Raw genomic sequence first — 15,886 nt, 5'->3', positions numbered from 1 at the left:
ATGCAGCTGAAGACAGGCGCACAGGGATCAAAGAAAAAAAGAGCTTTCCCAGAGGAGGGAAGCAGAGGCCAAGACTGCTGGGAGCTGACAGGAGTGATCAAAGGACAAGGAGGATGGGGAGGTGGGGAGCTGCAGGCTGGCAGGATTGCAGGGGAGAGGGCTACTGGAGGAAGATCAGGGCTGCAAGTCAGACAGAGCTAGCCTGGGATTCCCGGCTGGGTGCCCTGAGCCCACAACCTGGCTGGCCTAGAACTTCATTTGCATAATGGATATAATGATAACTACGTCTGGGGCTCTGTGGGAGATCTGTGATGCACATGTGGAAAGGCCAGCAAACGGAAGGATGATGTTGGTTCTCTTGCCTGCCTCTCCTGGAACCTGGTCCCTCTGTTCCAACAAGAACAGAAGCCCCTGTGCAGCCACCAGCAAGAACAGAGAACCCCTGTGCAGCCACCTCCTTCCTTGGCACCTGGAACAAGCTGTCAAATGCAACACAGTTTTCATGGCCAATGACTCTGTTGACCAGCGTGTTGCCAAGTCCACTGGCTGCTCCTCTATGGTCATCCGATTTGACCTCCCAGCTGCAGCTGGCACAGTGGACTGTTCCCTCTCTTGGAACACTCCTCCTGGCCTCTGGGACACCAATGTTGCCAGGTACCTCCCTATCTCCTTCCTTGCTTGACCTCTCACTATGGGAAGAAGGGCTGGGCACTCTGCTCTATTGACACCTATCCCCTCTCCCCAGGAACCTTGTCTAGCAGATAAATTTCACTACCAATTTTCTAATTCCTGAGTTTATGTATTTATTTTTTATGGTACTGGGGTGCTCTATCACTGAACTATATCCTCAGCCCTTTTTCTTTTTAATTTTGAGACAGCATCTTGCTAAATTGCCCGGGCTGGCCTCAAACTTGTGATCTTCCTGCCTTAGCCTCTTGAGTCGCTGGAATTATAGGATAGGCCACCTTGCCAGGATAACCCCCAAGTTTATATCTTAGCATTGTCTTCTGCCTTGAGCTGCAGACTTGTCTATCCAACTGCCTTTATGAGTTCATCAAGAGCATCTCAAAATCAACCTGAACATCTAAAACAGGAATTTTGAACCTCTTCACAAAAACGGTTACTCTCCAGGTTCCATTTTTCCATCTAGTAAATGCTTTTCCTCCACCTAGGTGCTCAGGTCAAAGATCCAGGACTATCCTTGATTATTCTCTTCCCCACACTCTCACAGATATCTCCCCCCCCTCCTCTCCCAGAACACATGCATCTTACCCATCAGTGGGTCCTGTCCACTCTGCTCGTAAAACAGCCTCAATTTGTCCACACTCTCCAACTCCCCACCATCTGTCCAAACTACGATTGTCCTCTCTTATGGGCTATGTACCGCAGTCTGGGAAACCCTGCTATCCCTCTTGGACTGTGTCCACCTGAGCATCTAGAGTGATCTTGTGAACATTTAAGTTGAATCATGTCACAGTCCTTCCGATGCTGCTATGGTCTGAAGTGTCCTCCCAAGTTCCTAGGTTGAAACTAATCACCAGTGTGATGGTATCAGGAAGTGAGCCTTTGAGAGGTGGAGCCCTCATGAGTGGGACTAGTGTCCTTATAGAAGAGGTTCCAGGAGGCTGCCTTGACCCTTCCACCATGTGAGGATGCAGCTAGATGGTGCCATTTCTAAACAGGGAAGTGGACCCTCACCAGATACTGGAACTTGCCAGCAGCTTCGTTTAGCTTCCCGGCCTCTAGAACCAAGAGAAATTATTTTTCGTTGTTTTAAGTTACTCGGCTTATGGTGTTTGGTTACAGCACCTTGAACAGACTAAGCCAAGTGACTTCCACTGTAGTTAGAATAAAATCCATACCCAGGCCACAACCTCCATGGCCCTGAGGATCCAGCCACCTCCTCTCCAGATCTTCACTCGCAGGCTGTAGCCATACTGCTCTTTCTGCTCCTGTTCCTCAAATTCCTCAACTGCAGCTTCCCTGCAGACTTATGCATTAATTGTCCCCCTGCCTGGAGGCTCCTCCCCATCTTTGCATTGCCAAGTGCCCTCTTTGGCAGGCGGTTTTTCCAGGTCACTGTAGTGAGTGACCTCTAGTTGCCCATCTCTTCCTTCCTTCCTTCTCTACCATATCCCCTGGCTTTCCTGTCTCCTGGTGTGTCCTACCATTGACATTTGTTGTTTATCTGTTACAATATGGTTTTGTTTATGGACTTTCTACATTCCCTGAAATAAAAGCATCAGGAGAACAGGGGCTACCATTTTCCCCCTGTGAGTCCCTGAGGCCTAGGATGGTGCCTGACACATGGAAGATGCTTGAAATAATCAGGTGAAGGAGAAAACAACCGTGCAGGTGCCTGAGAGGGGTGGAGAGAGTCAGGGACTTGGCTGTGTTAGGAACTGCTCTGGGGCTGGGGAAGCCACTCCCCATATCCTCACGTGTGTCTCCTTTCTCATCTTGAAGAGAGAAGAGCCTCCAGGAAGGGGGACAGTGCCCAAGGAATCCAAAGGACTCAGGATGTCCATGCATGGCCACCTGAGGCCTTATTCTGCAGGAGTGGCCAATGTCAGTCCCTCAAACGTTCACCATCCTCGTCTAAGAATATTCTGAGATAACAAACCACTGTCCTAATCCCTGGCCCTTCAGAGATCTAATAGGCCACTTGTCCAGGTATAATGTTGAAGGCTGGTCTGTGAGCAGGATATCAGCTCCCAGGGCCCTGGAGCCTCAGAGTAGGCCCTGCATCTGTGCACATCCTGGGTTTGCTCAGTCTGAGAAGTTGCTGCTGTAGCCTCGCTCCTCGCTCCAGGGTCAGCCTGCACTCAGCACCAGCACTCCCTCTGCACTCCAGCTCAGGGGCTAATGAGGCAGCTGCCAGCCTGCAGCCCACCCTTCCCCATCCCTTCCCCTTCTGATGGGAGGTTCCTGCATTCCAGCACCCCAGGGGCTGGAGCAGTGTCCTAGCTCTGCTGATAAGCAGGACCTTGGCCACAGTCAGAAATGCTCTCTTTCCAGAACAGCGTGACTTGGCGGTCATATCCAGATCTCTGTTCTTGGGACTGGCCACAGAGGAAGTCCCTCCAGGGTCCGGACAATATGGGGTGAAGTCGGGACAAGAGCATAATTCATAATAGTGTGCTTCCTAGGAGGGAGTGGGAGGGAAGGTCAAGCTAGATCCAGTGGAGCACATCTGAACTAAGGGGCATCACCAGACCAACCCCTCACAGGCAAAGCCAAGTTCAGGTCGGACTTGCTCCAGGAACAGAGAAACAGTGGAAGGGACCAGGTCCCCCACTTTCCTTAGCTTAGCTACACTAAGTCAAATCCTCTTTCAGCTCCCAGAAAGAACTGGTAACCTGCCTCTATGGGTCTACTGTCGACCCTGGGACAGCAGGAAATGAGTACTCAGATCTCTGGGGCACTGAGCGAGGTGCTCCAAGAGGAAGAGGGCTGCAAATGAGTAGAATTCTAGGTTCTCTCTCTCTCTTTCTCTGGCACCAACAGGAGGAGGACCAAGTACAAGAGGGGACCCTGCTCCAGAGCCCTGGGTCTCACTCTGTCTGACTCTCAGTGTGGAAAACCCATGGTTCTGAGCCATGAAGATGGGGTCATGTCTAGTGCAAGCCATCTGACTTGTTCCTCGACAGGGGAGACTCTCCACGGGTTGAGAGCAGTCTGAGAGCCTCAGCCATGGTGGGGACACTGCTTGTCCTCAGGTCCTCCACTGAGTGCCTGGGGGGAGGGCAAATGTGACTTGTTTCTGGAGCCACCCACTAACTCCTGATGACTTTGCCACCTGGCTCACCCAGGAGCTTTGGCTTTGAATTAGTGAAGATTCTTCCTCAGCCACCCTCTGAATGTTTCTGAGATACCAAGGAAATCCAGAAAGCACAGGTCTGTGGCTGGCAGGTGTCCCAGCCTCCCAAGGACAGAATGTTGGTCCTAACAAGCTCTCGTCTCCCCTGCACTTTCCACCTGGCTGCAGCTTCCCATCACCTGGGGAGTTTTAAACTTGACTTTCTTGGGTTTTTGCTCTAGCTCTAGTGAATAAACTCCTGGGGGCAGGGCCCTAATACCCATGGTTCTATTTGCTACTGTTCTGGTTGCTACAATCTTCCTACCAAGCATGACGGGGACATCTTACTTGTCGGTGACCCCCCATACTGCCCCCCATACTAGGGAGTATGTTAGTTGCTCAACTCACTCCCAACAAGGCCCCCTAATAACCCCTCTTAAGAACTGTCATTCAGGTTCCCACTTTGCTGGGGGGTGGGGATGGTATTAACAAATGTATTTCTAAGACACCTGCCCTTTTTGCCCTCTGTAGGCTGATGCGCATCTCTACAATGTCCCTATACCCACATCATGGAAGAGACCCCCAGCCTCTGCCCAGGGGCGAGAGCAATTGCATTCTGGGGAAAGGGCTTAGTTAGAAGGTTGGAAGTTCTGGATTTCAACTTGACCCCTGCCTCACATATACTTTATCTGGCTCACAGGAAGTGACCCTCTTCTTTCATGTCCAGTTCTCTGTTGGCAAAGTAGGAATAAGGATGCCTACACCTTGGGGTTGACGGGGATTTAGGAGAGGTACTATATGACCAAATGCTGTGCATGTGGGTTACAGCCCTGTTGTGCCACTTGCCAGCAGCAGCAACAAAGTACTGATTCCCCTAGCCTCAGTTCCCTATCTTTAAAATAGAGATTGGAGTATAGCCTCCCTCCTGGGGTGGCTGTGAGGGTTGGATGAGGTACTACATATAAAGATGGCAACCCAGAGAAACCACCCAATGAATGGCAGTCTTGGGTCATGACTGTGGAAACCGAGGCAGGCTCCATGAGCACTGGCTGCTTCACATCAGGTCTAAGAGTTGAATGGAACAGCCAGGGAAACAGCCATCTTTTGCACTGATCAGAGGCTGGGCCCTGCCTGGAACTGCTTGTCCCTTGTTGTTGGCTCCAGGCCTCATGGGAGACTTTTGCAGGGGCAAGAGCACTAGACTCTGTCCTGGAGGAGGGCCACCCCTGTCTGGGAGACTATTATCGCTCTCTCCAGGCTGCTCCACAGGACCTACAGTTCAGATCTCTGGAGAAACCGCCCCCTGATGGTCCTATGGCCGACAAGCTGGAATGTGACTCTCTGGATGTGTCTGAGATGGTCATTTCTGAATTGGAGTTGTGGTCAGGAGAGGCCCTGCACATTCCTGAAAAGGGACAATGAGTCCACACCAGGCTTTGGAATCTGAAGCAGAAATCTATCTAGCAAGGGATGCCTGGAGTCCAGAAGTGTAGACTTGGGAGAGGGTGTGTGGTAGAGGAAGGGGTCTGAGACAGGAACTTGGAGTTGCCCTGCAGAAAATATCTACACTGTTTTGAGTGACAACGTCCTGCCTGCAGCTCAGTGTCACCATCCAGGGGCTCCTGCACACCATCGATAAGGCTGTTTGGTCTGAGCTCCAGAGGGACCTTTGACCTAGAAAAGGAAATGAGAAGGGGAGGGAGGGCAAGTGCTCCTTGAGGGCTGGTGCCAGCTGCTGGGTGATCAGGGTGAGGGGGAAAGCGAGCAATCAGGATTCAGGTCTCCGTAATCCACTGGTTTAACTGGATTTGGGAGCAGCCACTTGTAGGATCCAGGTGAGAGAACACAGGTTGTCTCTGTCACTTCTCATTTCCAGGGCTTATCAACTCTAGTCCAGCACCAGAACCCAGACCCCTGCAGGGTCTGCTCCTGGCCACCTTTCCCTGGGCACACTTAGACCCTCCCAGCCTCTCTTGTGCATCCCCTTCTCTGAAACTTACACTGCTGATCGTCACCCACTGAGATCATCACCTGCTCACCATAGAGGCCTGACTCAAACTCCACCTGCCCCCGAGAAACCTCTTCACACCTCTCTTTTGAGTTGTTTCACTTGGATTTAGCACATATACCAGTTGTGCTTTTCAAGATTCCACTAGACCCAAGGCTTCCCGGGAAAGGATTGGAGTCTCCATTGTCTATTCTCTTGGGGACTAGCATAGTCCTTGGTGTATAGGCGACTGCAGGTGAACTCGATGATTTTTTGGTGGAGTGACCTAAAATGAAGGCAAAAGCCAGTTTTATTTGGAAGGTGACCCAGAGGGTCTGGGAGCCCCAGGACAGCCCTGAGTTCAACTCTGGGTGATCCAATTTACCAGGATGCTCCTCTGAAGATCAAGAAATCAAGGCATCTCAGGGCTTGAAAGAAGCTTAAAAACTGATTATTGTAACCTTCAGTCCAATACACACGCAGTGTTATGGTCTTTATGATGTGTTGACTAGGCTGGGATAGAGCCCCTAGTTATTCAAACCCTCATCTAGGTATTGCTCTAAAGGCATTTTGTAGATGTGATTGAAGTCCACAATCAGTTGACTTCAGGTAAGGGGGCACAGGTTGGCTCTAGATTAGAATCCAGGGTAATCTCAACAGATTATCCTAGATAATCCACATAGGTCTGATTCAATCAGCTAAAAGACCAATTAAAGAATAACTCTTTCTGTGGACAGCAATGTCAGCCCTGGAGAGAGTCATGGCCTGCTCTTTTTGATGTCCTGCTTTGTGGAATTTGGACTTGCCTCGCCTGCTCTACCATCCTCAACACAGTTCCTCCCAGCATACCTCTTTAGGCCTATCTCCTACAGGTTCTGCTTCTCTGGTTGAAGCCTGGCTGATACGGTGACCTCTGCAGCTTGTTCACCCGGGGCATGCTTATATGTTTCCTGTGATGGGGAGCTTGCTACCTCTTGAAGCAGCACCATCCATCTTTGGCCAGCCTCAACTTTAACAACTTCTGCCTCAGATTGGACTGAACCAAGTCTTTCCATGAACCCTACCCACAGGTATTGGTTAAACCCTGTGGGCACACCATATCCCTATTTTTCCATCTTAAAATATTCTTTTTCTTAAAACCATAGTCCACACCTCATGTTTTAATCCCAGAAGCCAGGCCTTCAGATTCTTTAGATCCTTGCTACTCAAAATGCGTGCCCTGTTAAGGGCACAAGAAGGATAAGCCCATGTCTCCTTCAGTTGGTGACTTAGCCACTGTTACCTTTTTTATAAAATGGGGGTTTCGTTTTATTTTGTATTTTACTTTTTCTTTTTAAAAATGCCAGTAAATATCTGCATTGAGCTAGGGGAGAGGGGGGAAGAGACCTGGCCAGCTGCCCCATTTTTTAAATTCCTGCCCCTGGAGCCAACCCTTCTCTTTGGGCCCATTTTATTTTTGCTTATAGCTACCATGAATGGGACATGCTCCATCTTGTACTGCTTTCCCACTTCAAGGTGCCATTTGGAGGGGAGAGGATCTGCTTCCTGCTGTGACAAGACTCTGGAATTCTGACTCTATTGATTTATGATTTGATAAATTTGTGGTATCAAAAAGTTTGTCATGTAGGATGGTAATACATGGCTGTTTATGTTTTTGGAATATTTGCATCAATTACAATTAATTAATAAAACTATGTTTTAAGCACCTCCCCCCCCCCAAAAAAAAAAAGCATGCTTTGGATCTATATCAATGGTGCTTGAGAACTTGGTAGACATGCAGAATCTCTTGCCTGGTCCCAGATCTATGGATTCAAAATTTGCATTTAAACAAGATCAACGGGTCACTCTCTCTGGATGACCCTTTGAGATGCGTTAACTTAGGGAATTCCACTTGCTGAGCCCCAACTCCTTATGGAAGAGAAGACTGAGGCCTGAGGCTCACCAGGGAGGTGTCTGCTCCTCCTGTGATCACAGGGGCACAGGGTGGAGGGCAGTTTGTCTAAGGCCACTTAGCGGGACAGAAAGAACCCAGCGTCTAGCACCAAGGCCAGGTTCCTGTCTCCCATTTGTGGCAACCATGAACTCCCTCATTAAGGAGGTTTTGCTGGGTCACTGGAGGATGTAGGATGGGGAAATAAGGATGGTAAAGGAGGGACCAGCCTTTACGAAGGGCGAGATGGGAGGTGTGCCCCAGCTGGGCAGGGATCCCAGACACAGAGAGGCCCGTGGGCCAGGACACCTCTTTTGTTGTAGGCAGCTGCTGAGGCAGCTCTAGTCAATGAGCAAGTGAAGCTGTGACCTACTGCCTTAGCCAGGGGCTGGGTGACTCCAGGCAAGGGGCAGGTCTCTGGGAGCCCTCTGGGAGCCCTGGGTCTGGGCAGTTTCTGGACAACACAGGAGGGTGCACAGACTGGGAGGCAGCAGCTGGCACTCGACTGCTCTCTGCACTGCCAGACGGGCATTTGTCATGTGGCTCTCTGAGGACTAGAGGCTATTGGAAGGGTCAGGGAACAGACTCCAAGCCTGGCTCTGATGATAATTGTAAGTGTGGCCCTCAGCAGGCCCCTTCTCCAGGCTGGTCTACACTGAGAGTTCTGAAGCTAAAATTCTGCTGTGTCTTTGGGCTAAATGCTCTATGAATAGTGCAAGTGCCTCTGCTAAACCCTGGTTCCCATCCTTCATCGCTGGCTATATCCATGTAGAAGGAATCACAGAGGCTTCCTGGAGAGGGTGTGTGGGGGGTGAATAACTCCGTGAAAAGTTGCTCCCTCCAGGCTGGAGCCCACTTTCCTGTGCTCTCATTTGATATCTGCAGGGTTCTGGGCAAATTTCCAAACTTCCCTGAGCAGGGCAGGGTGGGAACACTGGTGATGAGGAGCTCTAGGCAGCACCTGGCCTGTTGCAGGCACGTGTCAGTTCCCTGTGGCCAAGGTGGGGGTGGAGGGCAGGTGAGCGTGCCCGGCCCAGGTCTCTGCTGAAGTTTGCCTAGACGGACAAGGGGCTCCGTTAGAGCTTGGTTTTTTTCCCTTGCTGCTGGCTGACGACAGGGAAATCATTTTTACATTTTTTTTAATTACAAAATCAACTCAGAGATTCACCGTTTGTGCTGCCAGCTGAAAGCTGTTTATAGTGGTGATTTGCACTACATTCATCTGTGCTTGTTTATGTTTTCTTTGAAAATACTTATTGTGTTTGTCCTGTCCCCACTGCGGACAGGCGTGTGTCTTCTATTTTTGTTCTATTCTTATCCCCACTCTCTGCATGCCTCCGGGCTTCCACCATGATGTGTGGGGACTGGACACGCAGGCAGGAGGCATGGCAGGGCCAGAAGGCCAAATACACCCACTTTGTAGATAAGGAAACTGAGGGTTAGAGAGGACAGCAACTGAGCTATGTGGGATTAGAACTTTTGCCTCCTTGCTCCAATCCAAGGTAGGTTCTCTTACTCCAAGGAATCTCTCTCTCCCTAACTACTTTTCTTCAGGGTCTATTTGCTGGGAGTGGGAGGAGCTGCCCCTGAGCCTGGACATCAGGCATGGGAGAGGAACTGGGAAACTTAGGGTGGGGGAGTGGGATTGGGAGTATAAGGGAAAGAGATGTGGCAGCTTCCTGGTCCTCAACTCCAGTGTCCCTACCTCTTAGAAAGGAGCAGAGGTAGCTTCCGTCATGGTGACCCTGAGGAGATAGAGCAGTTCCCTCCAAGGGGAAGTAATAAAGCATGAACAATAATATTAATATAATAATAAATGCAGAGACCATTTATTAAGTGCCCATTATGTACCAGATACTTTCTTTGCATGGTGCCATTTAATCCGGGGAGGCAGATGTTGTTATTTCTATTTTATCACTGATGAAACAAACTCCAAGAAACTAAATAACTTGTCCAAGGCAGGGTGGGGGTGAGGAGTAGGTTGAGGGACACCAAGGACACCAGGGACACTGGCTTCCAGGTTCGTGCCCAAGTTCCCACACCACCCTGCAGAAAGGCGTGTGGGGTAAAGCAGAGTGGCTGGCCCTCAGGCATGGAGGATGGAAGTGCTGAGTGGGTACTGAGGCTACTCCAGCTGGGTTGCCCCTCTGTCCCCTGGAGGGTCCAGAGAGGACTCTGAATAGTGGGGGCTGAGGCCTCGGTGCTGAGAGAGATGAGGGTATCAGGGGAGTCGTGGTACTGAGAGTTCCACTCTGGGCACCCAAAGGCCTGCGTTCTAACCAGGACTGTGCCTTCATTTGCTGGTGACTATGCTGAGTATTTGGATGATGGCTAATCTCTCTCTCTTTTATTAAAGGGTTCTAGGATTTGGAGAATGGAAGGTCACTTCTGGACTTTCCTCCTTTTGAAAGGTGTAAAAAATTCACATTCCCTGATGATCCACTTGTTTGAACTCTCAGACGCAGGATGCCCTGGACCTGTGGCAAGCATGAAGTCTGTGCTCACCTGGGGACAGGCTGGAAGCTGAGGGAGGGGCAGGACAGAGCTCCCGTCCAGCTCCAACCAGTGATGGATCACCTGGTCTCTTGTTGCCTTAGAGCCCCAAGGATTCCCGGTCTTGCAGTGGGAGAACAGGCACCTGTGAGTCTGTGGAAGACTCAGGGAGGGCCTGGTGTTGGGCACAGCTCTGGCACATGGTCTGGTTTGGTCAGGGGCCAGGCTGCAGGGGAGCAGCAGGCTGTACGATGCTAAAGCAAGAGGCTCCCTCCTTCTGGGTGCTTTGCCAGGGAACGGTCCAGCTTTGGCTCCTCAGCGCCTGGAGACACAAGGGTCTGGCTGGATTCTTGAGGTGGAACAAGAACTGGTGAAAAATCCAGGGCATGAGAGTCCGAGAGGCCCATTGAGTCTGGGCAGGTGCCTCATTTCCAGCCTGGAGGCCGTGGGAAACTCATTTCTATGCAAAGCCCGTGGTTCCTCAGCTGAAAACTGGGGGTAATAATGCCCATCTTGGAAGGTTGGTGAGAATTAAATGAACGGATACAAATTAAGTGTCCGGAAGAGCCTGCCAAAGAGTCAATAATAAATGGAGGCTGCCATTATTATTGTTGTGCTGTTGCTGTTAATAAAATAACAAGGCTGGGGCTGGAGCTCAGTGGTGGAGGGCTTAATCTAGCATACGTGAAGCCCTGGGTTCCATGCCTAGTACTCCAAAAATAAATAAATAAATAAGCAAAGAAACAGATAAAGAAGCATCCTGAAAAAGTGGAAGGGGCAGGGGTCTGGGAGTCAGATTTTGCCCTCGCCCCCCCCTCACTACTCTGTGTCTCTTTTCACCCCTCTGATTCCTATCTGTAAGAAGAGGGGGTGGTACCAGCTGATCCCCAGACCCCTTCCTGCTCTGACAGCCCCTGGCTATGAATAGACCAAGCTGGGGCACTGGAGGAGTTTGATGACTCAACAGCTAGGGAGGGTAAGGTTTCCCAAGGAAAGAGTTTCCATTTGTGTTTGGTGAACTTGGAGAACAACAAAGGAAGGGTTTCCTGGCTGGGAGGCCAGGGATGAGGGAGCGGGAGGAACCCTCGAAGCCAGTGGAGACTGTGACTAACCAGGTGAATGACTAAGTCCGGCCAGGCTGACCTTCAACCAATCAGGGATGCCTATGAACACCCTGCAAGCTGGCATCACCCAGCACACTGTGGCTCTGCCAGGCCCAGCTGAGTCTGGGCTTCACAGCATATGGAGGCAAAGGAAGCAGCCAAGAGGCCAGCAGGGAAAGAGCACAGGGCTGGAGTCAGAAGACCCAGCTTCCGGCTCTGATTCTGCTGCTCACCAGCTGGGTGGCTCCAGGGGGTCCTCTTCTCTGACCTGACCTCCCCCCAGCTTCATCTGTACAAGGGAGATATCAGTATCTGCCCTGGCAACTTCACCAAGTGGTGAAGGCTGAGAACCAATCACGAGATGAAAACACTGTGATCACTAAAATACCAGATTAATGGTAGTTTCTGTCATTATTCTATTCCTATGGGACTCCCCATGAGAGTTCCCAAAACAGGTGTACAGGGGCTGCTGCCCTTGGGTTTTGGGTAAGGGTCACTTTAATAGCAATCCAACACAAGGCCTATCACTGCCCACCCAGGTAGGGTTTGCTTAGAGCAGAATCCCTGCAGACAGTTTCCTGCTAGGTGGCATGGTCACAGTGGGAGATGACAAAAAACCTGAGATGGTTAGGCAGGGCAAGGAGTGCCAGTCTGGGGACCCCCAGAACTGGGACGATGGTCTGATGCTGTCTTTCTTCTTGCTCAGCACTGTATAAATAAATAATCGCTGGAACTGCGCTCTGCTTCTAGCCCCAGCTTTTAAGCCTGTCTCTAGGTGAGGACCACAAGCACTTTGGGAAAAAATGGCAAGAATGGAGGAGAAGGGCGGTGCCCTTTCTTTTCTGCATACCTTAGACCCATCAATAACGTTTCCTGAGTGCTCACAGCTGCTGGGTACCGAGCTGGAACTGGGAGTACAGCGGTGAGACCTACAAGGCTCTGCTCACTTGGAGATTAATTATAATGTGGTTAAAGAGACAAACGCACCTTCTAAAATGTGAATAACCATTCAAATGAGCCTGCACTTGATCTCTCAGGTGGTCTTGATAATAAATCCTGTGGTCATCCACAGCAATGCCTGGGAGGCTTTGCAGAGCAAGTAGGATTTGAGCTGGACCTGGATGGTTAGCTTGGACAAGATAAAGAGAAGACCCAGAAAAGGCGCACACTTAACGCATCCTCAGGGGATAGTCCGGCTGTAGCAGAGAGCAATCATGTAAGTAAGAAATGAGAAATAAAGTCAGATAGAGAGGTTGGAGCCAGATATAAAGGTTCTTAAAATTGGGATAAGGAGAATGAACTAGATCCTGTGGGCAGTGGGGAATCATGAGGGAGTTTGAGGAGGGAATTGGTTCAGTGGGGCTGTGTTTGGGGAGATTTTTTTTTCTGGCAGTCCTGTCCAGGTAAGGGTGAATTATTGGGGAGGCCACTGTGGAGCTGGGGAACATGGTCTAAGAAAGAAAGTGGGGCAGCAAGCAAGCACTTAGTGTGGGAAAGACAGAGGGAAAACCTGAGTCCGCTGTTAGTCTGATTCTCCAGACTGCTGAACAGCTATTGGAACTCTGGCAGGTGGCAGTGGGTGCGAGAGGATGGACTGCAGACCAAACCTGGTCTGGTCCTTCTCTTGCTCCTCTTTGGGCAGGTCTTTGGTCTCCAGAGAGCTGCAAGCCTTGGAACAGAGTCCTGCAGTGGATAGAAAGTGCCCAGTTCTGCCTTTTACCCCTTTGACTCCTGTTGACTCCCAGGAAAACACTTCCATCTTGTCAGAGGCCACGCCAAATGGCCATGAGCCCCTGGGAACTCAGCCAAGGCAAGGAGGGGGGTCATGGAGAGAAAAAAGATTGGAGAAAGATGGAGGAAACAGTTCCTGGAGGCATCCCAATTGGCTTGAGGGGAAGGTGGGTTTCCAACTTAGAATCTAAGTACATCAGGGCTGGGAAGAGCCCTTGAGATCATTTTGGCCAGACTCTCCATATCTGGACATTGGCCTGAGTCCCAAACAGGGAAAGGTACTTGCCCAAGGTCATACAACCTGTAAGTGATGGAGCTGGAATGGACTTGTAGGGTCTCAGGAAAGGGTAAAGTGTTTAATTCTGTCTGGACCTTTGAGTAGCGCCATCAAGGGCCTGGCTGGAGACTCCTTTCCTGAACATCCATTTGCATGCTTTGCTGTGTGTGTTGTGTGTGCACACACGTGTGTGCAACCTTGTCCTGTGTGTGCCCTGCGTATATCTGTGTCTATGCTGTCAGAGGATCTGGTGTGCATGTGGCCTCCTACACAGTGATCGGCACTGGCTTAGTAAAGAGAACTGGAGCCATTCCTTGTGAGGTAACTGTTTTGCTGGGACAGTGGGGAGAGCAAGGCTGGCAGGTCTGGATCTGGCTTCTAGCACCAGCTCTGCTGCCCTAAGAAAATCACATGCACTGGTTGGTGGTGCCCAAACTCCTGGAGTTGGAGACACACGCGCGCGCGCGCACACACACACACACACACACACACACATACACAACAAGCAGCACTCACAGCCGCAGTTACAGGATGTTCCTGGCACCCAGAGTGGTCGCGAGTGCCGCGGAGTGTCGCCTACCGGCATCTGCACGCCGCCCTGGAGCCCAGCAGGTGTAGACACTCGGGCGTGGAAGCCCATCCGCAGGGACACAGAGGAGTCGCGCGCTCCGGCTGTTCACACTGGGCGCCCTGCCCCAGGGCCTAGCCCGGCCACACCCCTCCTCCTGAGCCTCTGCCAGTCGTCCCTGCCCCTCTCACACACTTCAAATCCCCGGGGGTCCTCGCGTAGCCTGGCGGGGCCAAGTTAGGGCTGGCCTGGCCGGAGATTCGGGTCCTGAGCCAGAAATGCAACGCCTTCTCCGAGTGCGGTCCCCACAGAGCAGACTCGCTGGGCAGAACTCGGGTGCTGGGAGCGCGCGGTTTGGCGCCCAGCCCCTCTCGTCAGAACCCCCCAGCCGCAGCAGGCTCCCGACAGCCCCGGGTCCCCGCCCGCCGCGCGCAGAGTAGTTACCGATGGTGGTGATGACGGTGATGGCGAAGTAGAAGGAGCCGGCGAAGCGCCACTGCACGCCGGCCTTGTGAGGCTTGAGGCGCAGCACGACGCGCTCGAGCTCCTCGTAGCCGCCGTCGCTGAGGTTGTAGCGCGCCCGCAGCTCCTGCTGCCGCAGCTCCAGCCGCTCCCGCTCGATCATCTCGGGCTCGGATTCCAGCGCGTCGAAGACCGCGGCGCCCACCAGCAGGTAGGTGAAGGTGCACACGATGAGCGCCAGCGTGCGCACATTCTGCCGCTTCATCGTTCCCCCCGGGCCGCCGCCGGTCCCCCGGCGCCCCCGGCCCGCGCCCCGGCCGCCGCTGCTGCTGCCCCGGAGGCGGCCTGGGGCATGGCTGCGCTCGCCGCTCTCCGCGCCGGGCTCCCGCTCCGCGCCGCCCCGGCCGCCGCCGCCGCCGCCGCCGCCGCGGAGCTGTCCCTTCAGCACCACCCACCGCCCTCCTCCGCCCGGCCCCGCGCCCGCCCCCGCGCCCGCCCCCAGCCCGCCGGCCGCCTCCTCCCGCCAGCCCTCCCGCCCAGCCAAATAAGGACTGGGGAGCCGCGACGAGGGAGGGGGGCCGGCGAGGGGGAGGAAGGGGGAGCGCGCGGGGAGAGCCCGGGCAGGACACGGGGAGGGAGTGTGGGAGAAGCCGAGGGGGGGGGAGAGGGGAAGAGGGAGAGAGCGAGCGCGCCGGCCCCAGAGCCAGCGAAAAAACTAGACCGGGAAACACAGATAACTACAGAGAGAGGGGGAGACGCAGGGAAGGGGTGTGTGTGACCGAGGAGGCAAAACCAGAGGTAGACACGCAGACCCAGGAAAAGAAGAGGCAGGTAGGAGAATCGCGGGCAAAGGATAGAAACAAAGCCACAGACTTGAGAGTGAGATACCTGGAGAGCTGGAGAGATAAGCAGATGCCACAGAAAGAGAGCAAAGCAAGGAAGGGGAAAAGACAGGAGAGCCCCTCCCCCACTGCCCACCCAGATCATAGCATGTTGTCACTGGAAGGGACCTTAGGCTTTACTGTCTTGCCCCTTATATGGGCAAGGAAACTGAGGCACAGAGGGGTAAGGTACAATTCAGGGCACTCTGTGTGTTGGTGACAGCACTGGGACTCAGCTAAGCTTTCCCTTCCCACAGGCCACACTTCCTCCCCTGCTTGGGGCTCAGGCTGTCTCAGAAACAAGCAGGGCCCAACTAGAGACCTGGGTACACATGAGCCCACACCCAAGGGAGAGCTGCTCTCCGGAAATGGGTCCCTCCCAGCTCTGTTCAGCCTCCAGAACTGGGTGAGGAAACAGGCTAGTAGCTCAGCCCAGTTCTGCTCCTTAGGAGCTTTCAGGCTGTCATGTCATCCATGCTTTTGCCCTGCGCCAGTGTGCCAGGCAGGGCTCTGGGCTGCCAGAGATAGCTTCACTGCCATCTTGGGGCATCCCGGCAGGACAGGGATTTGGGGCCCAGATCAGGTGGCTCGGGACTGGAAGGACTGGAGCAGTTTCCCTGTACCCCAGTATCTTCATTTGTCAACACTGTGACTG

General features: G+C 52.6%; 1 protein-coding gene across 1 annotated transcript in view; it reads right to left on the bottom strand.

The window, feature by feature from the left end:
• Positions 1–14,642, bottom strand: part of Kcnk3 (potassium two pore domain channel subfamily K member 3) — a 35,847-nt gene extending 21,205 nt beyond the window's left edge. Inside the window, exon 1 of the mRNA XM_026414215.2 lies at positions 14,333–14,642. Coding sequence (XP_026270000.1) covers positions 14,333–14,615 — 283 coding nt within the window. The 5' untranslated portion in view covers positions 14,616–14,642. The remainder of the gene's footprint in view (positions 1–14,332) is intronic.
• Between the last annotated feature and the right edge of the window lie 1,244 nt (positions 14,643–15,886).

Source organism: Urocitellus parryii, chromosome 12 (genome assembly GCF_045843805.1).
Source record: "Urocitellus parryii isolate mUroPar1 chromosome 12, mUroPar1.hap1, whole genome shotgun sequence".
NCBI lineage: Eukaryota > Metazoa > Chordata > Mammalia > Rodentia > Sciuridae > Urocitellus > Urocitellus parryii.
This window is presented reverse-complemented; position numbering and strand designations above follow the sequence as displayed.